The sequence below is a fragment of the Homarus americanus genome, unplaced genomic scaffold (assembly GCF_018991925.1).
Source record: "Homarus americanus isolate GMGI-L3 unplaced genomic scaffold, GMGI_Hamer_2.0 scaffold32929, whole genome shotgun sequence".
Taxonomy (NCBI): Eukaryota; Metazoa; Arthropoda; class Malacostraca; order Decapoda; family Nephropidae; genus Homarus; species Homarus americanus.
In genome coordinates, this window is record NW_024737097.1 from 9,907,883 (window position 1) to 9,934,251 (window position 26,369).

At 37.8% G+C, this 26,369-nt stretch overlaps 1 protein-coding gene across 1 annotated transcript in view; it reads left to right on the forward strand.

Moving 5' to 3' along the window:
* LOC121873199 (RING finger protein 121-like) overlaps positions 1-26,369 on the forward strand; it is a 63,081-nt gene that overhangs the window by 17,556 nt on the left and 19,156 nt on the right. Inside the window, 4 exon segments of the mRNA XM_042376552.1 lie at positions 5,783-5,823; positions 21,173-21,314; positions 21,584-21,738; positions 24,314-24,542. Coding sequence (XP_042232486.1) covers positions 5,783-5,823; positions 21,173-21,314; positions 21,584-21,738; positions 24,314-24,542 — 567 coding nt within the window.

Here is a 26,369-nt window from a genome sequence, read left to right on the forward strand (position 1 = left end):
AACTGTTGTATTACAATAATATTCCCTCCTAATTGACTTGAATAAATACTTGAATGGAAATATACAATATTTTTGTTGAAACTACCCGCGTTTCAGTGTAAAGTGTTGTAATAATAAATGGTAAACAATTTGCCTTCGGCACTCGTGTTTCAGTTTATAGGACGTAGAGCGTTTTTACTGAAGGTTTTGTTGTTCGCTTACCCTCAAAAACGTGGGTCGAACTATAAACGAGGAATATCATAAATTAACGATTTCTTGGTCAAAAAATCAGGGTCGACAGATAAACGAGGGGGGGTTTATAGATGAGTATATACGGTATGTTGTCACAGTTTGATTGCTCGTTTTAAAGTGGAGACCACGTGGTCGCTTGTTGTCGCTGTGCAGCTGTGGCGCTCACGCATGCGCACATACACACAAAAGCCCGCTAAAAAAAATAAAATAATAATTAGTTTTCCAAAAGTCCGGATTCTCGGGTGGTCCGGATTTTTGGCATCCGGATTTTTGGACTTTTACTGTACCTCTTCTCTCAGCTGCCTTTTCAACCAATCAAAGTTTGCCCTTCTGAAATCTGGGACTTTAATGGAGTTTTCCTTGCGACTGCCCTCAAATTTTAATTAAAATACTGTATCTTATTTCTTTGTGATCACTGTTGGCAAGTTCGCTCCCTACCTCGACATTACTAATGAGGTTTTCTCTGTTTGACAAAACTAAATCGAGTATATTATTACCCCATGTGGGTTCATTTATATGTTGACTTAGGAAACAGTCCTGAAATGTTTCAAGAAAATCATCTGATTCTGAGTTACCTGTAAGGTCGATCCAATCTATTTGGTTAAAGTCGCCTACTATACAGACATTGCCATGCCAGGAAGCCCTACACATTTCATCCCAAGTAAGTCGCTCATTAGCTCTATCAAGATTAGGAGGTCTACCGGGTATATATTACTCCTCTGATTAATTTTTCCCTACCATCGATTCATTCTATCCAAATTGTTTGTGTTCAGTTCAGTTTTTATTTCCTTTTTTATTTCACACTTCAATTAACCCTGACATATATTGCTACTTCGTCTCCTTTACTAATCTGCCTAGCGGTATGGAATAATTTGTAATCTGCAATTTGGTATTCGTCAGGTAACTTTCGTGAGTAAGTTTATCCATGTTTTGGTGAATGCTATTACAGTGGTCCCTCGGTTAACGAACACAATTCGTTCCAGAAGGTCGTTCATTAACTGAAAATTTCGTTAACCGAAACCATTGTTTCAATGGGAATTGGGGTAATTGGTTCCAGCTCACTGAAAATTACATACAAATTAAGAATAAATGCAGTAAAGTACACTTACTTTGAGGTGTGCATGTAGAAGGCTCCTGGTTGATGATGATGATGATGATGGGAATTAGAAGTGGGGGTGGAGGAGAAGGGAGAAGAGAAGGCAGTAGGGTGGAAGAGAAATCACCCCATAAAATTTTGAGTTCACTTGGTGTAATTTTTTTTTTTTTTTACTGGTATTAGCCCACTCGGACACAGGTCACCGACCCACATCAGGGCCTGGGGGCCGAAAACGTAATAATAATAATTCAGATAAGTAAAATTTATAATAAAAAATACAAAAATAAAATAACAATAATAATAATGAAAACACTGCAATAATAATAATTATAATAATAATAATAATAATAATAATAATAAGGAACCATAAAGAAATTAAAAAAAAGATCATTAGTGAGAAACGATATATGTATGTTGTGTTGTCAATAGCAAGAGAAACAATTGAGACCCCGCAATTGTATGTAAATGAGGCAGAAAGTCAGATCAGCAACCTGGGACTTGGTCACAATTTTTGCAATGCCATATAGCAGCAGTGTCTACCATTAGACAACACATTATGCTTCCAATATCTTCCCAGGCGGTAGTACCTCCATGTTTGGTAGCTACCTACTACCTATTTTCTTTAAATCAACACTGCACTATATATTGTCAATATGTAAAATAAATTTCAGAATGACCAATAATTGTACTGTAAAAATGTAAAATTAGTTGATGTTCAAGAGTCTCAAGCAAGATGCTTCCTCCACTGAGCAGAGACACAAACTGATGCCATTCTGGGTGAGTCAAGTGGCTGTTTGGCGCGCTAAAAACTAGTTCCCTGTACTTCAATTATGTTAAATAAGTGTTAAAATTACTAAAAAAATTAATAAAGACTTGGAAAATTATTGAATAGTACAACCTTCTTGATATTTACTCAAATGGTAATGAATTTAAGCCCTAAAACCAATTACTGTATTGGTGGACTAATACTACAGTTGGTGAGCAGGCGAAAACATGTTGACACGATTTCGTAAGGATTTCATTAACTGAATTGAATATTCTTATGGAAGGTAATTTGTTAACCGAAATTTTGTTAACTGAGGCATTCGTTAACCGAGGAATCACTGTACAGTCGGCCCTTAACATACGCGGGGTTTAGGTAACATACCCGTGAATGTTAAAAATCCGTGTACTTTTGCTGCAACCCCCTAAAAAACCCCTGGCCCCCCATGTCCTTATTTACCATATATACCTGTGTGTAGTTCGAGTTTTTAAGGCCTCTAAACGGGTAATAGTTTCGTTAAGTTGAAAAATATTTACCAGTAAACAATGGAAACGATGCACCAATGCACCACCAGCTGTGAGTGTCGGTACAGTTGCCAGGGCAGATCTCTTGCGTCATCATAGCAAGCCCAAAGTAGCCAAATCCATGGTATGGTAGCACAGGACCATGTAAAACATAAAGTATTCATTTTTTAAGTTTATTTATAGATACTGTACATAAATTTTTGTTCATTACATTTGAAACATCAATCTTTGTTAATTAAATTTGAAACAAAAGAAAACTACAATACAAGTACTGTATTTTCATTAAAATATTACATCACAAGTATATTTTACCTTAATTGTGACTGAATGAATATATTCTCAGAAATTAATATGGAAATGTAATATTTTGGCTGAAATGAAGTACATATTACAGTGGAAAGTGGGATAAAATCATGACGAAAACAATGACTTTCGCTTTCTTTCGTTGTTCAAAAGATTTTTCCGCAATCGCTTTTTGAATGGTTTTCAGTTAAAAAACTGTTGTACTGTACTGTATTACAATAATATTCTATCCTATCATTAGCCTCTTAATCCCACAACTGAAAACCATTCGAAAAGCGATTACGGTAACATCTTTTGAACGAAAGAAAGCGAAAGTCATTGCTTTCGTCACAATTTTATCCCACTTTCCACTGTAATATGTACGTCATTTCAGCAAAAATATAACATTTCCATATTCTCAGAAATAAATAGTAGTTTTGTTGAAACGTAATGTACAGTATTAATTATATAAAATGCAAAAAGAGCTATAAAAACAATTAATACTGTACACCCGTAATGTACTGGCTGGCATCTCCACTCGTCCCCGTCCCTGCTCCCGCCTCCAGCGTCACCACTCCTACCCGCTCTATCCCTCCGCCTCCACATCGTCACTACTGCCGACAACAAACATAAATGTTTTGTGAATAACTGCACCTCCACTTCCTATGTACAGTACTGAACTGTACTGTGCTGTGCATTTTTACAAACAATAAACATAGCGTGTGTGTAGAGATTTAGCTTTCTCCTGGATAAGGATAGAGTCCACTGGTACACCTTTCCGGTGCTGGTCCTCTATCCACAGAAACAAGGCATTCTCCATCTTCACCATTGCCTTCCCCCTCACTTGGCTGACATGCTTAGCACTGCGTGGAGTATTGGCACTTACAGCATCACGGATATCTTTTTCCCTTTTCTTGATGGTACGTACCTTGCTTTCATTCACGTTGTACATTCGCCCCCACAGCAGCGAACGACATTCCCTCCCTAAACTTATTCAACAACTCCACCTTCTCCTGCAGAGTCATCACTTTCTTCTGGCGCTTAGGGGTGACTCCAGCTGGTGTCTTTGATGCTCTTTTAGGGACCATGGTAAATGTGGGTAGCAAGGGTAGCAACTACAATTCTGATGTTAACACAAGCGTGGTTACAGCGAGACTGACTGAGTGATGGAGCGCGGAGTGGCGGGGTGGGGTGACGACGTGCTATGCGTGTGTGTGTGTGTGAGGTTGCGGGAGCGGGCGGTGTCCCGTGTTCGGTGCCGCGCGCGAGTTGAATGGCGCGCGAGTTGAATGTACTTCAATTACTTCAATGTACAGAATATTCCTCCGGCGGGGCAATCCGCGTATTTGCAAATCCGTGTATGCTAAACCCGTGTATGTTAAGGGCCGACTGTATATCGATTTTTTCGGTACATACCAATGCCCTAATTTCATCCATTTTGTTTAACATACTCCTACTGTTTGCGTAGTAGACATTTAAGTTAGCCGTGTTCTGAGTCCTGTCTTTGATGCGTTTAGGTTTTAACTCCTTGCCTAATTTAGTGTTTTCCTCATTCCTAGCACTTTCCCTGCAACCTTTCACTTTGTTTACCTGCTCCAACTGCAGTCTTCCACCTCCGTGTCCATATGTTCTCCTAGCAGTTTAAAGACTTCGACATCTTTTGAACTACCCTCTCGAGAGAGCCAGCCAGGGTTGCCACCTCATCCCTAGACAGATGCACCCCATCCCTAGACATATGCACCCGATCCCTAGCATAAAGGTCCCTTCTGCCATAAAAGTTGTTCCAGTTGTCAATGAATGGGACTGATATTGACTTGCAATATCTGTCAAGACGGCTGTTGACACCAACTACCCTTGACAACCATTCATTGCCAACTCTCCTTCTAGGCAGGACACCACATATGATAGGGATCCCTCCCTTCAACCTAATACATTCAATAGCTGTCTTGAACTTATGAAGGAGCTCCTCGCTCCTACACCAGCCAATATCCTTGCCTCCTGCACTGAGGCAGATAATGGGTTTGTTCCCATTACCAGACAAGATATTGTCCATCCTGTCAACTATATCCCCCACCCCAGCTCCTGGCAAACACACCCTCATCCTATTTTTATTTTTACCATAGAAAGCTCTATCCAGGTACCGTACCAGGGAATCGCCAACAATTAAGGTTTTCGTACCTTCCTTGTCAGCCCTGTCCCTGACTATGCTAACGTCCAATTCATCTATCAAAGGACAAAAAGAGTTTTTACACTTAGCTGTTGTAGTTTCCTTGGCTTCTTTTCTCACTACCATTTTGGTCGTTCCTCTCCACAACCTTCCATTTGCCTGAGTTTTCGTCAGACCAGGGCTTTTCTTGTTTCGTGTCTTCTTCCTTGCTATCACTAACTCGGCCAGTAGCTCAGCCCTCAGAAGGGCACAGCCCTGTTCACAAGTAGCACTAGCCATTACCGACAATTTATCCCCTGGAGCTAAGTCTGCCGTGACCTTTCCCCCAGCGAGGTCAGAACACAACCATAAGTGTTGTACATTAACCATTTTCCCTGCAAGGACCTGGGATTAATGAAGTTTATTGTCACATCATCTAGTTTACAAAACAGCAACTCTCTTTCAAATCATTGGCATTAATTAATCTTGACGTACACAGTACAGGTACAGTAATGTATACCTGTATGTGTTTGTTATATATTCAACAGAGCATGTGGTCCATGCACAGGTGTGTGTGCATGCATATGAACATGCATGTGTGCATATGTATGTGTGTGCATGCTTACTTGCTTTGTGTATGCATGTGTGCATACTTGTTTGTAGCTACCTGCATAGTGAGCATAAGGAACATATTATAATTATTCATGACTGTGGTCTGATTTTTTCTTGTCTTCTTTCAGACAGACCAGGAAGTACATTTATCAGAAGAGGAAAGATGGAGGTAAGAGTGTGTGGGATTATCAAAATCAAAGAGACTAGTTAGAAGCCATTTGCTAGAGCTTGGTCAGTAGAGTCCAAAATACAGTGAAACTTACATTTAACAAGCTGTACGGGAGGTGATAGTCCGTTATAGTTACCCTGTAGGTCTGTCTTGTCAGGGGTGAAACCTCGATTGGAAACACTGAATCCATTAGTTGGAGGTTTCACTGTACATCTATAACACCATTGCTAGAGCCTTAATACCAGGTACAGGTTGTACCTCTCTAGTCCGGCATTCTGTGGTCCGGAAACTCCCGTGGTCCGGAACGATTCTAGTTTGTCCAATAGGTAGATAGGCAGCTTTTTTTTTTTTTTTTATCTGAATTATTATTATTATTACAGGAGTATTAAATTTTTGCCCCTCAGGCCCCAATGTGGGTCAGTGACCTATGCCTGGGTGGGCTAATCCCCTTAAAAAAAAAAGCCGCAGGAAATTAAGGTTTGTTTACATCCGGCAGTTCAGCTGCTCTCTCTCTCTCTCTCTCTCTGCTTGTCTATACAGAGTACAACATTTATCCCTTCAATATACATGAGCAGTAAATAATTGTTGCTTTCATATTCTTATGTAGAGTAATGACGATATATTTTCACATGTGCGCACTTACATACGAGCAGTCTCACTTTTTTTTTTACCATTAATGGTTAGCTACTTACAGTATATTGTTCCATTTATTAACATTAAATAACATTACAGGTACTTCAAGCAACCATATTCATTCTTTACATTAATTTTACTACAGCTAAACTCAGGGTCTTTTTTCTTCAGTTTTATATGTAGAACCAATCAGTCACTGGTTTCGTAAGCTTTAACATAAACAATGCCGGCAGCCGTCTCGTCTCCTCTAATATTCCACGTATTATTAATAAATTGTATTGTTAATTTTGCACACACGTACATTAATTCAATAAAAACAAATTCAGAAACATTAATTAAAATATATATGAACAGTAAATAAGTGTTGCTTTCATATTCTTATGTAAAGTAATGACGATATGTTTTCACGTGTGCGCATGCGCACTTACATATGCGATCTCTCTTTTTCTTTACCATTATCGTTAGCTACTTCTATTGTTCCATTTATTAACATTAAATAACATTACTTAAAACAACCATATTAATTTTACTACAGCTACAACCAAGGTCTTATTTTCTTCAGTTTTATATGTAGAACCAGTCAGTCACTGGTTTTGTAATCAACGAAAACAATGCTGTGTCATTTCCTCATGTGTTTTAATGTTCTACGTATTATTAATGAATTGTATTGCTCATTTTGCACATATAAACATTAATTCAATAAAAAAGACATTCAGTAATAAACAATAATGAATCTTTTGTACATAAGAGAAATGACCCTGTTTACACGATTATGCACGTCATCTGCACGTTGGCGGGCCGTTCAAACCCGTCGAAATTCAAGTTTCCGCCGTCAAAATTTTTATTTATTTATTTTTTTGTGTGTTCCAATAAAATACGTTAAGAATTAAAAACTCGCGAAATTTGAGAAGCTACTATACGACATTTAACCCTTCAATATGTCTTCAAAGAGACCATGACGCAGAGAAAGTGGTGCTAGTGCTTCCAGGCATAAACACAAGTCACTATCTAACCAGGCAAAGGGTGAATTTCCATGGGCCAGCAATTTCCATGGTCCGGCACCGGTCAGGTCCCGAGGTTGCCGGACTAGAGAGGTACAACCTGTACTAACCTAGGTTGAGCAATCTGTCATTGGAGCCAGATATCCTGGGTATCCAGCACTTTATCACTGGAGCTCAAACCCTGGGATTCCATGTTGACATTTCCTTCCCCCAGCTCAGGCTCTCAACTGGCTCAGCCATGCCAATATTGTTATTATTATTATTGACTCTGTATCTGTATTTTTCTGGCAAAATAAACTGTTTCAATTTCATTATCATAATCTAATCTAACTGAATTATGCTGTAAAGTAACCTAAGTAATTTATAGGCTTTGATATGAGAAAATTCTTTGTCAATAATACTGAAGATACTGAGTGAAATAAAGTTAGGAAAGTGTTGACTGGTTGCACTGTATAGGTATGTCATGAAAGGAAAGTGTTGACTGGTTGCACTGTATAGGTATGTCATGAAGGCCAGGCTAAGCAATGGTGTAGCCTTAAGTTGAGGGATGCCCTGTGTCAGGGTTCTGTCAACACAACTGCATCAACTTCTGGTTCAATAATGCCATTACATGAATATTATAAATACAAATTTAGTCTTGTAGTGCAAGTACTGTACTGTGCATGTGATGTAGCTTATTAAAGGTTATGGTGTTTTGTAGGTGATCTGTTAGCTACCTATATGTTAACAGACTACTGATACAGCGATTCAGTCTTTCTACCAGTTCACAATATACATAAACAAAATTTTTAATGTTAGGAAGGGCAATGAATGTGTGCCAATATTAGTGATTTAGCAGTTGTGTAGATTCTCTGAGGGCTCATAACATTTATTGGCTAAATGGATGTTAAAGATTTTGGTAGTACCGCACTGTACTGTACAGTATATGAGACTTCCAGATTTTTCTTGAAGGTAAACATCCACCTCATTAGGATGTTGATATTGGATAGTGTTCGTTATAACTTTCATCATGCATTCTGTAAATATTACCTTTTGAAAAAAAATTGTTTTCTTTTATTTTTAGTACAGAATAATATTTTTCAACTATTTATTTATTTTGTTTACTTATATCCCAAAAGACTGTTGGAGTTCCATGCTCACCAGAATCAGAATTGAAGATGAGTTTATGATTTGGGAGCATCAGTGAGTGACCTGTAAGATCCATGTTGCTAAAACAGTCAGTAGACCAGTTATTCTTTGTACCAGTGGTTTGAACATACGGTATTAACACCACTGAACAAACTGACAATATAGGATAATATTTTTGTTGCTGCACTTTCTTACCTATCAAATCATCCGGTTAAGCTTGAAGTTAAGGATCATAACACACTGAAGAGTTTACACAATTCAAAACCTTTTTTGTTTATAAATGAAAGTTCATTTATGCAGACAGTCCTCACTAGTCACTATGTGAAAAGGATATGTTCCATGAAATCGGTACATAATGCAAAAATTTGTACAGTGAAAGCGATTTTTTCATACACACTTACACAGTATGGAAGATGCATTCCTCAGGCTGATTTTCAAACACCTTCTGCAATGCAAACTCACCAACCTAAATACAAAAGACATAATAACTCAGTACAGAACATCATTGAATCGACTTGCGACCACCCGGACATACGACCGCCTCGATCGTACCAAAATTTTGTCAAATTACATATTTTCGAGTCCCAACTTCAGTGATTGCGCTGTGTACTGACAAAATTTTCGTTTGTAATTCACTTTAAAATGGCTGGCAAGCTTAAAAGTGAGAGTTTTGTGGTGCTGAGAAGAAAAAGAGACACCCATTTTAGATTTTCTATGTATTATTTAAGCATTTTCGACTTACGACCTGGATTTGGGTCCCTAACCCTGTTGTAAGTCGGGGAGGAGCTGTATAATCAAATTATTGCTTTACTCACCATAAATATAGTACATTAAAACAGTAAAAAAAAAAGTAAATTAATTGTCACCAGAAATCAGAGTTGAGATTTTGAGTGTAGAAGTCCAGAGGCTTGGGGAAAGACTGTCTGCCTCTTCATATGAAATTGGTGATGGGGTTTTATGCTTTATTGGGGTTGGTGACTTAACTTCTGGAGTGGATGAAGAGTTACTTGTACTGTACAGTGATCCCTCTGTTAACGAGTTGCATCCCATAAGATTCTTAACTTCGGTTAACGAGCAATCCCTCGGTTAACGAGCTTCTTACGAGCCGACCTCAACAAGTTTTTGCTTGCACTTGGCGGTCAACCAGCTGTAGTATTAGTCCGCCAATACAGTAATCGGTTCTAGGGCTTAAATTTCTTACTATTTTAGTAAATATCAAGAAGTTTATACTGTTCAATAATTTTAAAAGTTTATTATTAAATTTTTTGGTCATTTTAACAATTATTGAACATAATTAAAGGTAAAGTGACTAGTTTTATGCGCGCCATCCAGCCTCTTAACACAGCAAACACGGTTAGTCTCTCTCTCTGTTTTCAGTGGAGGTAACATCTTGCTTGAGACTCTCTTCAACTAAACGCTTTTCTTCTGTTTCCAAGCAAATTATTGGTCATTTTGAAATTTATTTTACATATTGACAATATATAGCACAGTGCAGTGTTATTTTAAAGAAAATGTTCTCTATTTACAGCTAGTTTAACTTTAAAAAACACGTGTTGACATTGTTTGAATCCAGCATGGGGCCTAAGAGATCAAGAAAAGCTATTTCAATCCAAACCAAGTAGGAAATTATAAAAAAACATGAACAAGGCATTAGAACAAATGCTCTATGCAAAGCATACAGTAGTACCCTGATTTACGGGGTCAATTGAACCCACAGGGTACCGCGTAAAGTGAACAACAGAACATATGGGATTAATTCCAATACAGACTGGCCCGACCCCCAAACTCCACTTTTTCGGACACAATACCTATGTTGTAGTAAAAATAACATCTAAATTTTATGATGGTATGCTCACACAATTAATATTTAAGAGAAATACAGTCGCCAGGTTAATGTCCATTCAAATAATGGACTCAAATCCCCCCCCCCCCTCTTCCCAGCTCACTAGCTCCTACCTCTCTGATAAATGTTTGGGTGAAAACTCTAGATTTTAACATTTAGTAATAAATAATACCTCAGACTAAAGTTAGGATAATATAATTGACATTTCTGGATTCCTTGCAGGTCAGGGAATATTTTGAATGTAAACTTCATATATTTTGCACAAAAGATAAAATATTTGCTTTGTGTAAACCAAATTATTACATTAGATCTAAAATTTGTATGTCTAATGCAAAATCCATGATGTTTATATTCAAAATGATCATCATATTGTAAGAATTCCAGCAATGTAAATTATATTCTGGCCTGGTAATTTGTATGAATTTTATGAGCTAAATAAAAAAAAAAATTATTCTTCACCGCGTATATGAGTAGATGCACCAAAGTGAAAGTCCGGTTCTGGCAAGGTACCGGGTAAATGAGAAATCGCGTGTAAAGCAGGGTAATACTGTATGGCATGTCGACATCAACTGTGTCGACAATTCTTACACAGAAAGACAAATTTAAAGATGTGAAAGTGAGAGACAAATCTACCAGAGTGTTTAAAAGTAGATCCCTAATTGCAGAAACTGAGAGGTTACTTCTCATCTAGATTAGGGAAAAACAGATGAAAGGTGATTCAGTTTCTACTGAATTCATTTGTGAAAGAGCCAGGGAGATATACGAACATTTAAAGACAGATCAACCTGGTTCTTCAGGCATAAACTTTGAAGATTTTCGGGCCAGCAAAGGCTGGTTCGAAAAATTTAAGAAAAGAAGTGACATTTTCAGTGTTGTTAGGCATGGTGAAGCTGCTAGTGCTGAAAAGGAAGGGGCAGCAAAGTTTTTAGTGGAATTTAAAGAACTGATGGAAGAAGAAAATTTTCTTCCTCAGCAAGTGTTCAATGTGGACAAAACTGGGCTGTTCTGGAAAAAGATGCCCAAAAGCACATTCATCACCAGAGATGAAGCCTCTTTACCTGGGCATAAACCCATGAGAGACCGTCTCACTCTATTGCTTGGTGCCAATGCTTCAGGGGATTTCCGACTGAAGCCTATGCTTGTCTACCACTCTGAAAACCCCAGGGTGTTCAAGCAACAGAAAGTGGTAAGAACAAAGCTTGGAGTTTATTGGAAGTCCAACCGTAAGGCATGGGTGACAAGACAGCTCTTTAATGAATGGGCTGTTGATGTGTTTTGCCCTTCTGTCAAGAGCTACCTAACCACCAATAAACTCCCTTTAAAGGCTCTTCTCCTCAAGGATAATACTCCTGGTCATGACCCTGAACTTGCCAGAACTTTGGAGTATCAATTTGACTTTGTGAAAGTGTTGTTTTTGCCTCCCAACACTACATCAATCATACAGCCAATGGACCAGAATGTGATCAGCAACTTTAAGAAGTTGTACATGAAGAAATGTTTAGGAGGTGTCATCAGGCAACTTCCAATGATCCTGAACTAACACTGAAACAGTTCTGGAAGACACAATTCAACATCCTGGAGGCTGTAAAATTGATTGTGTCATTATGGCAAGAAGTCTCCAGTAGGTCCCTCAATTCTTCATGGAAAGCACTGTGGCCATCAGTAGTCCATGATTTTGAGGGATTTGAGGAAGAAAGAGTTGGACCAGGAGATTGTGTCCATTGGTCAGTCATTGGGCCTTGAAGTGGAAGAGGATGATGTCGATGAGCTTGTGATGTCTCATGAGGAGGAACTTACTCCTGATGACTTGAAGCAACTGGATGAGATGTTAGAGGCTGACAGTGGTGAGGAGGAAATTGAAAGTGATGACCATATGTCAACTAAAGAGTTGAAAGATGTGATTTACCACTGGGAGAAGCTCAGGGAACTGGCTTCAAAGCACCCAGATGTGGAAAAAACTGAACTAACTTTGTGTCATGTTGAGGGCTCAATGGTCTCCTTCTTTAAACATAAGTTAATGGTGAGGAGGAGAGATGCCCCACAGACCACAATTGACACTTTCTTCAGTAAAAGGCAGAGGGAACAAGATGCTATCCCTCTGCCTTCCACTTCAAGAAGGAGAGAGGATGATGCTAGCCCTCAGCCTTTCACTTGAAGAAGGAGAGAGGATGTTCATGGTGGAGAATCTGTCAGTTCAGAGGCTCCTGGTATTTTCATGGAAGGTGACTCACCTTCCAAGAAGCAGCAAAATGCTTCTTCTCCACCTCCACTTCCTTCTCTTCTCCCTTCTCCTCCTCCACCTCCCACTTCAAATTCACATCAGCATCATCATCCAGGAGCCTTCTACATACACACCTCAAGGTAAGTGTCAATTTCAAAAATTTTTGATGAATTTAGGCAATTTTCGGTGAGCTGGAACCAATTACCCAAAAACCCATTGAAACAATGGTTTCGGTTCACGAGCAACCTGCTGGAATGGATTGTCCTCGTTAACCGAGGGACTACTGTACTACAATATTACAGTATTGTATGTGTACACCCACTAAAAAAATTATTTGGCACCCGTGTCATATTGTATCACGCCGTAAGGGTGCCGAATATTTTTTAGTGGATGTGCATGGAAAGTTCATTTTTCCATTTTATTGAAAAATCCCATTTGGAAAAGTGCAACTACCGGTACTTCACGAATGTGGAAATTTGTAAGCTGGCCATTAGATGGTGTGTTTACAAAGTGCCTTCAGCTTTATTCATAAATTAGACCTTTGTAAATTGGGCAATTCCATTTACAATGATGGATAAAAACACAAACATAGCTTCAGGAAATTCACCGACAGGTTCTGAGAAGAAGAAGCATTGATGGACCAAAACGTTAACTTGGCTTCAAAAAGTTCATTGACAAGTGAAGAGAAGAAAGGGAAGGTGTTGATAACTGAACAAAAGGTAGATATCACATGAGGGATCAAGCGTGATTGCTCAGGTTTGCCCAGACCAAAGGTTTGTTGTGAGTTCAGTATTGGAAAGTCAGCTGTTAGGGATATTTTATGACAAAACATGATCTGTTTATGCTATATTCTGCAAGTGAAAGTGATAAGGGGATGGGTGAATCTAAAGTGCTCAGTAAGCAGAAACTTAAGGAACTTGGATGATGATGTGCGGAAATGGTACAAGACGATACAGCTGTACTGTATTTGGGTACCATTTTGTTACCCGGACATCTCCAAGTCCCTAGATAATTAGGATACATTATTATGTTGTTAACTGTCTTTTGAGCCCTCTAGAACTGCTTGCTTTTGTTGGGTCTCTTTTTAGACACTACAGTACTGTACAGTACAGTACTCTACTGTATTTGAATAAGGTTTTCTGTGTCCGAACATTGAATTTAGGAAAGCCAATTCAGTATTTAACCCTTTGGCTGCAGGAGGTTTCCCAAAGCTGATTAAAACCGTATGGCGTTAGCCAGAAGAAAATGGCAAGTGCGGGAAATGCAGCGAAAGGGTTAAATTTTGCTATCATGAGTTTAAGACTTAGAATTTTATTGCTCTCTTATAATACAGTATTGTACATGGAAAATTAATTAAAAGAAAAATTTTCTGTATTCTTAAATTTGATCTGCTAATTACCGTATGTATAATAAAGCTTTTATAATGGGAGTCTGTGAAAAGTGCTTCGATTTACCCCCGCAAAAAAATTAAGGGTTTTTCAGGAGTGGAACTCTTTCATAAATTGAGGAATGTCTGCACAGTACTTAATAAAGTTACATTTATGAGGAATGTATGATTGTGGCAGTGTAAAATACAGTGATGTTATTTTCCTTTTTTTGTTAGAGGTTTTTACTTACCTGGGGTGTCAAAAGTAGATTCTGTTAAAAAATTTGAAAACAAAATAATTTTCTTCATTTCTAGCTGGTTAAAATGTCCAGGTTGCTCATTAATGTTCTGGTCATTGTAAGTAAAGGATTAAGTGAAATGAGACTTGAAACAATTATTTAAGCTAGTTTCAAATGGGTAACAGAAAACTGTTAAACACCACGACTCAGTTCACGAGATAGTCTGCTATTTACCAAACCTTGGCTAGAGGTCCTTTTAGTGATACGGATCTCACAGGTCTCTTGTTTCTTCCCTCAGTTATAAGTCTGGATTTTTTACTGCTGTTCTTCATTTTCAACTTTTCCAGACTCACTGAACCAATTCATGCTGAAGTTGACAACCAAACAAAGGGGTAGGACATTTTATGTGTGTGTGTGCAAAGGATGTGTTGTTCCATAAAAAAATATCTGGAAGTCAGGGTCCAATCTGAATTTAATTTTATTATATGCTATTTATTTATGTACAGTATATCACCCAAATTTTCTGAGAAGGGAACTTCAAATACAGTACTAAATTTGTCACATACAGGGGGGTCCCCAACTTACAAACGCCCACTGATACGAACAGGGTTAAACTTGAAATTGAGAGTACATTATTTTATTTACCTGATGATTTATTTTTTACTTTCATTTACTGTATTTTGTCATTCTGTTTCTTCTTTTGTCAAAGGGGTTTTAGATGTATACAATGACTTAGGCTATGATATAGTGGTACAAATTTTGAACATTCGTCTTTAAGTACGATACGCACATAGCATGTGTTCTGACTTATGTACAAATTTGATTTAAGAACGCCCTCAGGAAAAGAACCCGTTCGTAACCCAGGGACACCCTGTATGTGCTCTATCTGGATCCTTTGGCCCCTGAATCCTACAACACTTAACCCCTTCTTTTGAACCAGTGCATTGATGCTCACCCACCATATCATGGATTTTTTTTTTTTTTTTATGATGTATGGGCATACAGGTACCTCAATTTATGTTCAGGGTTATGTTCCGAGGGATGCCTGTACAGTACAGCATTTCACATCATAGTGAGTGTCTTTGTGAATGTCACTTTGCAGTGTATAGGTGTCCCTTGATTTACAAAAGGGTTCAGCTCCTGAAAACCCTTTGTAAACTGAGGGTAGATTACAGTACACTTTATTGTACTTGTATTGTTCTTTTTGCCATATAGTATATCTTCATCGGGACTTCTTTGCGCTACATATTTTTCTCACACATTCATCATAAATAGGCATGTACTCCCTGCTTACTGTGTGAGTTACATTTATTAATTAACATGACTTCAGCTCCTGGAAACTTACTGTTTGCTCACTTCATTCACTGAAACTCATGAGAACTTGGTCCCCTTTTATCTCCCATTCTCTAATTTCAGCACTTACTTGCCTGTTGATATCCATGTCAAACATTGACCCAAATTTCATAATTCATTTTTTATTTTGAGGTCTTCATCTATACTAACAGTAGCCTTGTTTTTTATTTTTTGTCCTACTTCCCCAAAAGAGGGGGTGGGGGATAGTTGTGATGTTTGTTTGTCTGATTTTTAATCACACGTTTGTAGAATAAAATGGCCTCCCTGTATTGTATTTATTTTCCCGCCATTATGAAATAATGATGTATTATATATGAATATATAATGTACTTCCGAAGATGATTCTACGCTGATGGGTCTGTTCTGCTTTTAGGGTCTGGAATATTTCTTCATCAAATATCTCTTGGTTAGATAGTAATATTCTTTATTTAGTATATAATATATTATCAATTGCCTCATTTGTTATTCGGCCTTGGGTAATAAGACAGCATCAGTGGCATACAACAACTGTGACAACTTAAATTTTTCCTTTTTCATCCTTAAACTCATCCTTGTTGTCAGTCAGTGAGAAGGTTCTTTCATCCTTCCTTCCTGTCACTTAATATCCTTCCATACATTGTACCAGTCATACTTAGCTTAACCTTATAGTACAGTACTATACTTTTTTATCTATGATTTGGCATAAATTTTTGGTTGAGGTTATTTGTATGGACAAATAATATTATATTGTGTTGTGATGGCCGAGAATTGAATGATTCTTGAGAACCCTAACCTAACCTCAAGCAAGAGACAATGTGACGAACGCAATTTCTAATCGGCCATTGCGAGAGAACATGGTGAGGTTTGTCTGTATAATTAGCTATGGAGTTTAAATTTTGCTTTCATTTCATTTACTGTACCTGTATACAGGTACAGTGGAATGATATTTGCTAGATAACAGTCACCAGGCATATACTGTGTCTGTGAATTACACTAATAAGTGACATAAACAAGGAAATAATGAATTTCAACTTTATCTGAGTCGTCCAAGTTGTGATGACTAAAAAGTGGACCGAATACTCTACTCACAGCTTATCTTACCGTGTAGTGTACAGTACATGTACTTAACATCTCCCTTCTATTTTGTTTCTGTTGGTTATTTTTTTTTTTTACACTAACAGATTGCACAGTTAATTATGTTATAGTATTTCCTGTCCTGACCATTCAAGTTCTATTCATCAATTGGAATTTTATGTATGCTGCACTGTATCTTGTATGAAGTAGTTTGAAAAAAAAAAAAGTAAAAATTTGCTGTCATGATGAGCATATCACTAACACTCTTATGTAATTTAAATATGCTTTACTTGTCATGTTGCAAAATGCAATGCAATGATGGTTATTTTGCCAACTGAAGATCCAGTCCAAGAGATATCTTGAGGGTGGTGGTAGTGCCTACTGCTGTAAAGTTGTAGCCAGACCTTAATTTAGCTCTTATTTAACATCGATTATACAATACTGTACTGTAAAAAAAACGAGTACCGGACTAATTAAGTAACAGCAATGTCGTTACTCAGCCGGAATTCATTATTCGGACATCCATATCAGCAGGGAGGCACAACTGTTCAAAACAACAGCTAGCATATTACACTAACACAGATTGACTTATTTTAGCTCATAATAAATTAGTTCAAGTAAAATTATCATAATTGCGATAGTTTATTTTTTATTTAAAGCCGCAAAGACTTTAAAGGTTCCCGAGCCCTGATGCACCTGTGTATGTGTCATAGATGGCCTTGTGCAATGCGAGATAATATGGATGATCTGGAAGTGTGCAGTATATCCAGAGTTGTAAAGTAACTAAATAAGTGTACTTGAGTACTGTACTCTAATGTTTTTGGGTATTTACTTTTTAAATAGTACTCAAATTTGTTAGTATTTTTACTTAAGTATGGTTTTCTAATACCTGTACTTTTACTCCAATATAATTGAAAAACAAAAATTGTTTTGCACAATAATATATTTTTTAACTAATTAATTATTAACCATATTAAAAGAGTTGTGTGGGTGGAGCCGAGAAGGGTACGGTGTGGGTGTGGGGAGACACCATGCTGTCACATACCTAGAAGTCTTGTGAGGTTACATCAGGTCAGGTCAGGTGGCAGTGACCATGACAGTGGACTTTCCCTTTGTTTTTCTTGTGTCCATTAGCACCTTGACCACCCACCTTACCTTGCCTACCCTATTATTACCCCCTCCACCATTGAATCCCGTCTCTTTTCCTTCACCTTTCCTTCAGGGACTCGGTCTTCCCATTAGATGTCAGTCGCTCTTTTCATATACAGTTGAGTCTGGATTTACGCGTTTTGTCATTTACGCGGTGCCTTGCCAGAATTGAAATGCTTGATTTACGCAGCAAATTTGGTCATTTACGCGGGAAGCGGCGCGGGCAGGGTGCGCACAAGGTTGCCCAGTCATCAAAACATTACCAAGTTCTTCACCCGCCACCCACCACAGCCGGCCCAAGTCAGTGATAGTGAGGATATGGACTTATATGGACTTTGAGGGGTTTGACAAAAAGGCCCTGCAAGCCTCTGTGGTGGATAGTGATACAAGTGATACAGGTGAGGGCCAATAATCTGCCCTCTGCCTCAGAACCAACCCCCCATCCCCGTGTGCCCAGCCATCTTTTCTACTAATGTAAGTGTTAAAAAACCTAATATTATTGATATTTCTCTTAATTATTAATTATGTGTGCATACCATCATAAAATTAAGATGTTATCTTGACTACAAGGTACGTATTGTGTCGGAAAAAGTGGAGTTTGGGGGTTGGCCCAGTCTCTATTTCAATTGATCCCATATGTTCTGTTATTTCATTTATGCGTTTCTCGTTTTACGCGGTACTCCGCGGGTTCAATTGACCGTGTAAATGAAACCCAAATGTACCTGTACCTTACGAATTTCAAAGAGGCTATGATTCTAAAATGTTTTACATAATTCCATCTTAGGGATAAAGCCTGTAGCCATAAATATGTATGAGACTGAGTGTATTTAAAATTCTGCTTAAATTACTAAGCACCACTGCCGCCCCCCAGCACCCGCAAGATGTTACGTGGTGCAAAAAATTCAGCCATTCATCAATTAGAATTGAAAAGTGACGTAACCACAGCCACACCCAATTAGAGGGACAGTTCACGGTGAGTCTTAGTCAGACTCACTCACTAAGGAGGAAACAATTATCCACAAACTCCTCAACTGAAGGATCTTGATAGCTACTTGGCTTGCTCAGGGGAAGGAATGGAGCTACTGTGGTCTATCCTGACATTGTGACTTTTCTCTCAAACTTAACATGCCACTTCTTACAGCTGCTGCTTGTGAGCGTCTGTTTAGTCATATTGGGCTTATAATTTATTATTTAATTAATCTATTACACCCCAGGGGGCAATAAGCCTACTCACAAGACCATGCAGTCAGACACTAATACATTGGTACTTGTGTCTTGCAGGACACTCTATGAATAAGCATTTAGTGACATACTGTATAGTGGTTAATGACTCGTCCTATGGTAGGAGGTCCCTGACAGTGGGACAGTCAAGCCAATAGTGTTGAAGGGTGTTACCATTAGGACAGTTACAGAGTTTACAGGAAAAGAAGTGTGGGTCATCCCCCCACCTCAGATACTTGCCAGATAGGTCTGTATCCTAACCTAATGTGAGCAGAGTCAACTTAAGTCTGCGAACTGTAAGTCCACGTCGACAATACTTGTCTGGATAACAAAGAAAGTGATCATAGTGTTGGCTGGATATATTTTCAGCCCATTCATTATCCCTGCGATGGATTGTAGGGTGAAGAGCGGCTGAACGTATTCTCTTTCAGTAGGTCATGCTGGGCTTATATTTAGGACTAAAATATCCTGATTGGGCAGCCATAATTTCGAGAATCCGTTATTGGTTAATCTCATTAGAAAGATTTGCAAATGATTATGTGTAATGCTGTGTCTTATTTTTGTCTTTAGTTAACTAGTTTTTTATAATTTACTGTGGATATATTTTAATACAGTATTTGAGACAATTAATAATTTTGTTACGTTTTACTTTCAATAATTGAATACTTTATGAATGAGATACTTTTTTTACTTCTACTTCAGTAACATTTTGCCAATGTAGCAATACTGTTACTTAAGTAACAAAGTCCGGTACTTTTTACAACTCTGAGTATGCCATATATACGTGAGTACGGTTCAAATGTTTATGATCAATTTGTTTTTGTTTTCTTTTTGCAAAAATTACTATAGACACAAACATTAGTAATTTTGATGGGTAAAAATTCATGCATTTCCGTGGGTCATTTACGGTGATTGATAGCTGCACATGCTCTTGGTATGCTATCCTTACTCGTGAATTCCTTTATCATGGGCTTGCCTCCCATACCTCTAGATTCATTCTTTTTGTTGCTGCAAGCAGTCAGTGGTTATGCAAATGGCAGTTGTGTTAACATAAGAACATAAGAATGGAGCACACAGCGGGCCTATTGGCCCATACTGAGTAGTCCCATTTACACCCAACCCCTATTGCTCATATATCCATCCAACCTATATTTGAAGCTATCCAGAGTATTCGAGTTAATGATGATGTTTGGTAGCTTGTTCCACTCGTCCACTACTCTATTTCCAAAGCAATGTTTACCTATTTCGCACCAAAATTTAAATTTGTCAAATTTAAAACCATTGTTACGAGTTTGCTCCTGGTTGGATAGTTTGAGTGCCTTTGTAATGTCCCCTTTGTTTAGCCCTGACTTCCATTTATACACCTCTATCATATCGCCCCTCACTCTACTTCTCTCGAGGGAGAGCACTTCCGGAATGAGAGATTTCCGGGAAACAAGATGACTTTTTCAAAGACGGAATAAAATCCCTCATCCCTGGAATTTTCCGGGAAATGGAAAAATATTCTCGGAAGTTCCAGAAATTGCCCATTACACTATCTCTTGAACCTGGAAAAAAATCCCTCATCTTCGGAATTTTCTGGGTAATGGTAAATTTATCTCTGATTTACCAGAAAATGCACCTGATTTTCATCTCTCAAACCCGGAAGAAACTCCCCCAGCCCCGGAATTTTATGGGTACTGGAAATTTTTTTCATAATTTTCCGGAAAATTCCGACTTTGGGAACGATTTTCCGAGAAAATTTCAATTCCGGCTTTCGGAGAGTTCCGTGTTTGACGGATTCCGGCTCACGGAGATATTACTGTAGTTGTTAAATAACATAATAAAGGCAGGATATGTTGTTATGCAGGTGTTCAGTACTGTACTTAGAGTTTTTACTGTACTGTATATGATGTTTTGTTACTCCCTCTCTGCAACACAGCACCAGTATTGATGGTTACTGCTGGATTTTGTTAAAGCTACTTTAGTTAATTTTTATGAATACTAAATACATATTTTGTAAGAGTAAATAGGCATGAATGAAGGAAACTGTGTGTTTGTTTTAATTCTTGTTTCTATCCACTCTACATTAAGTAAGAGTAAGACAAAGAGTAAAACAAAAATATCATTTACTCCTTCTAACAAATATAATTGTACTGGCAGATTAGAACACCTACGGCTGCACGAGAAGCACAAGGGTCATGAGGAGATGCATGCAGAGATGGTCATCATCTTGATGGTGGTCACCATAATAGCACAGATTGGTCTTGTGGCTTGGAAAAAACATCATTACAAATCTTACCAGGTAATAAATAATACATTAGAGGGTAATGTTGTGCCTAGTTTAGAAAACTGTAGTTAACTAAGCAGATGTTCGGTCTGTGTAGCTGTAGCTGAAAAAATTATTGGTCACTGGAAGAAAAGAGAATTTACAGAATATTATTTTTGGCATCCCCATTCAGCTCTTTGGGAATTTCTGTGTGTGATTGGGACTGAACAGTTTAATACTCATTCAATGTTTTAGTTTAATAATGAATTAAATGTAAATAACATGACAAATAATGTACCTTGCAGTTTGTGAGCATGATAGGTGTGTGGGTGATTCCATTTGTCGTATGCCTTCACAACCACTGGTGGCGTTTCATCTTCATCTGGCTGGTGTTCTCCTCCATCACTGTTATTGTGGTGAAGAAGGCCGTCGAGCAGCCGCTTGATCAAACAACACCCAGGTTAGGCATGCTGATGATAGTTTTGACCTGTACTACAGTAGTTTAATTGATTTTACCCATACAGGGATGTGTCTTAGTGATCGGGATGCATTCCTGAAAGATAGAGCGCTAAGTGAGTTGATTGCTGAGCAAATAGAAACGAGGAATAATATCTATGGAGATAGCACGTATTTGTGTAGCCGAGTTGCCAACTGACCGATTCGCCACCCAGTAGCACTAAGAGTGGGTGAGGTTGAGCTGTGTGCTATGTTATTGTTCAACTCGTAATTGTGGGTGGGTATATATACCATCATTTTCTTGTATACTCTGTTACATGCACATACATACGTTCATACAGAATGTGCAAAAAAAAATAAAAAATTAATTATCATAATGTCAAAAACATAAAGAGAATACAGTAAGCAGTTCTTACCTGGTCCATAGTTAGCCGACAAGAGAGGAAGGGGGGGGTGGGGCAAGGAGCAATTACTTTAGTACACAATATCACAATAGTACAGGATTGAACAGTCCGTACAGTACTCACTAGCACACCAAAGTCACAACAATAACAGTGATGCACAGCGATTGTTAATATATAGAGCACTGTAGTAAAGCACAGATCACACTGTTCAACGGCAGGGTAAACACTAGTGTATGAATGGCCTGGGTTGGTAGGTGGGGCGCCGGTAGCATATGTATACAATATGTGGTTTCCAAATAATGAACCTAGATATGTATCCTCCTCTGATTACCCCCCAAAAATTTTGTTTTTTTGTTGGAAAACTGGATAATGATTTTGAAAACCATTTCTAAAATTCAGGTATCTTATATAGCGTCTCCCTTTCCAAGTGGTTTAACGTCTGCCTTGAAAAATTCAGCGTTGCCTCGATCTCTGGGTGGGCCAGGAGACATATCACACTGCAATTAATTTACACCACTTTATTATGATATTTCCACCTTTATTTATAATACCGTACTCATGATTATATAATACTGGATAGGTAAGTGAATAGAAAATTGGAATTCAAACATAATTTTTTATTATTTACTTACATGTGACAATTCTAAATGGAATGTGACTTAGAGAGAGACCTCTGCTGCACAGCAAACATGCTGCAGTGAGTTTCAGACATTACTTACATTAGATAACTTACAATTACATAATTCTACACTTATTTTTACTATTTATTGTACTCAAATATGTAGATATTCACAGAGGCAATTTTTAGGAGTCGGCACTTGACATATGCTATCAGGTGGATGTTGGTGGTAGAGGCAGACAGAACACACACGCACAAAAAAAAAATAAATAAATAAAAACGCCTGCATTTACCTCGCTCCTGCCCGTGCCTCGCCGCTACGCCATCAATCATTCTCTACCTCCTGCCCGCCCCTACCTTTATGCTACCACCCGTCATGCTGGCATCATGCCCACCTACCCATATACACCCACAGCACCCTCCCAGTGGAGATGCCCACTTGAAGCGCAGAATCCCCATTTTTTTACTTCCCTCCTGAATTTTTCCCAGCGAGTTGAAGATTGCTAAACCAAACAATTGCAGATTGTTAAATAACCAAGGGTGTTAGAAATTTTAAATCGCTAAACTGAATTACCACTAGGTGAATGATTGGTAAATGACGATTACCTGTATTTATCATTTTACCACTTAACAGCTTACTAGCCATTTGAGTGGTTGGTGTTCTTTATTATGAACTATATTGTCCAGTATTAGTACAGCAGGAAACCTGCGATATTTTGGTAATGTCACACTCGGTATCACCTTGCCACTTATGACCCTGGTCAAGACTCGAACCCATGATATGGTGGTGAGAGATACTTGCTGTAATGCTGTATTTTGCCTAAACATAAATGCCAATACAAATGCCTTTCTGGAGGCTTACCCTACCCACATATTGAGTGACAATACGGCACTTCAAATATTGTACATGCCAAAGAGATTGGTGTATGGAGAAATGTGAGAAATATTATTATTGTTATTAAAATAATTATGCAGCTTATTAGTGAAATATTGTCTTTGCAAACAAAGGACTTTGGATCTAAGTCATATTGAGAGCAAAAGAGGACTTGGTTCCCTCATTTTGCTCTAACTCATGTACACTTGTTACAATAATGAGTACTCTTTTTGTTGGTTGGTGAAAAGAGTACAGTAACTGCAACCATGTGCTTGTAGCAGATCACATATATTATACTGGTTGGAAAGTTTTTATGTAGGTATTATTATTATCACAGTTTCGCATGAAAGTCCGAGAGTGAATCATGACAAATCGAATTGATTTAAAAAATTTGAACGACTTGAATATTTGGGAAATTGGAATACAGTCAGGTACTGTGGAGAACATGGTACTCTTTCTGACACATTATATGCTTAAGGGGAAGCTAGTGTCTATGCATGGAAGTGAATTCGTGTGAATGTATGAGATGTTAAAGCAATTTCTTATATTTTCCTCTCACCTTAGTAGGCTTAGTGCAAGTGATTTACTACATGTAAATGGGAATGAGTTAAAGTTTGTGGATAGTTTTTTATGTCTTTATTTTAAAATAATTCTTTATCTTATTAGTATTTTACTTTTTCAGACAGGTATATAAGTGGTTCCTTCTAGTGTACAAGATCTGCTGTGGCCTGGGTGTCGTGGGCTACGTCATAATAATGATAACTATGATGGGCTTTCACCTCTTGTTTGGAGTGAAGCCCAACGTGTGGATGGACACTGGTCTTCTTTTTATTTTCTATGGTCTATACTACGGTGTTCTTGGGCGGGATATTGCAGAGGTCTGCGCGGGCAAGATGGCTTCCCATGTTGGGGTTTGTATCTCGAGGTTTATGTAATTGATACATTTTTATTCATCATTACTCTGTGTCAGTAAAGATCATTATTCTCAATTTATGGTGCACTTGTTCCAAGATTTAAGCTATATTTATTGTAGGGTTTTTTTTACTGGGGCTTCTTTTCAGGAATAGAGAAGTTGTGGCTGTAAAATGAAAAGTATTGCTCTTTACTGATAGCTTAAGCCTTTGATTATGATAAAATAACCACTGTTCTCAAATGGATAAGAAAAGTGCAAGCCATATGTAACATTTGTCAGAAGTTGTTACCTTACCTTTAGTGTTAAAGGGAGAGAGTCGTAATATTGTACATAAATTTGATTAGGTAGATTTGGCCCATATGTCCTGCAACCAGAAGCGAGATATGTTTACATAATTTGGAATGGAATTATGCTCTTTCTGTGCTTTGTGGAATTAACCACCATTAATGGTAACTTGGGAAAGGTTTCAGAGTTTTGAACTCACAATTCATTGAGTGTGTTAGTTTGTCAGAGTTAGTTTGCCAGTCTTATTTGAACTTGTGTTTACATCTTAATCTTTCAGAACACTTGAAAAGCCTCAGATGGTAAACACTTTTTAACTATGATGACGTACACTCGCCACAAAGAGTTCTCGAGCAGCTGCGCACGAGAGATTTCAGAATGACTACTATGGCTCGTGTCATCTCAGAATGGTTGGTGTGCCTGGTTGCGAAGTGATTCTCAATATTTTGTAATAATATATGTTGCTCGTCTTTATGGTATTTACAGGTGAAAAGAAGTAATTTAATTTGCAATAAAACTTCCTCGCAGAGCAATGTTCAGATTTCTTATTCGTTTTGTAATACAGTCGGCCCTTAACATACGCGGGGGTTAGGTAACAGATACCCGTGAATGTTAAAAATCCGTGTACTTTTGCTGCCCCCCCCCTAAAAAACCCCTGGCCCCCCATGTCCTTATTTACCGTATATACCTGTGTGTAGTTCGAGTTTTTAAGACCAAATTATTTTGCAAAAAATTGGGGGTCGACCTCTAAAAGGGTAATAGTTTCGTTGGGTTGAAAAATATTTTCCAGTAACTACCAGTAAACAATGGAAACGACACACCAACGCACCACCAGCTGTGAGTGTCGGTACAGTCGCCAGGGCAGTCTCTTGCGTCATCATAGCTAGCCCAAAGTAGCCAAATCCATGGTATGGTATACACAGGACGATGTAAAACAAAGTATTCATTTGTTAAAGTTTATTTATAGATACTGTACATAAATTTTTTTTCATTACATTTGAAACATCAATCTTTGTTAATTAAATTTGATACAAAAGAAAAAACTTGGATGACACTTGGATATATTTTAAAAATTATTTATAATTTCACAAGTATATTTTTACCTTAACTTTAATTAAATTGTAATATATCTTTAGAATTTAAATATGCAAAATGTAATATTTTATTGAAAATGACGCACATATTACTGTACAGTGGAAAGTGGATAAAATTATGAAAAACAATGACTTTCGCTTTCTTTCGTTGTTCAAAGATTTCATCGTAATCGCTTTTAATGGTTTTCAGTTAAAAATCTGTTGTACTGTACTGCACTGTATTAAGTAATAATATTCTATCTCTATCATTAGCCCTTTTATAATCCCACAACTGAAAACCATTCAAAAGCGACATGTAACATCTTTTGAACGAAGAAGAAAGCAAGTCATTGCTTTCACACTTTTCCACTGTAATACGACATCATTTCAGCAAAAAATATTACATTTCCATGTTCTCAGAAATAAATGGTAGTTTTGTTGAAATGTAATACAGTATTTAATATTAAATG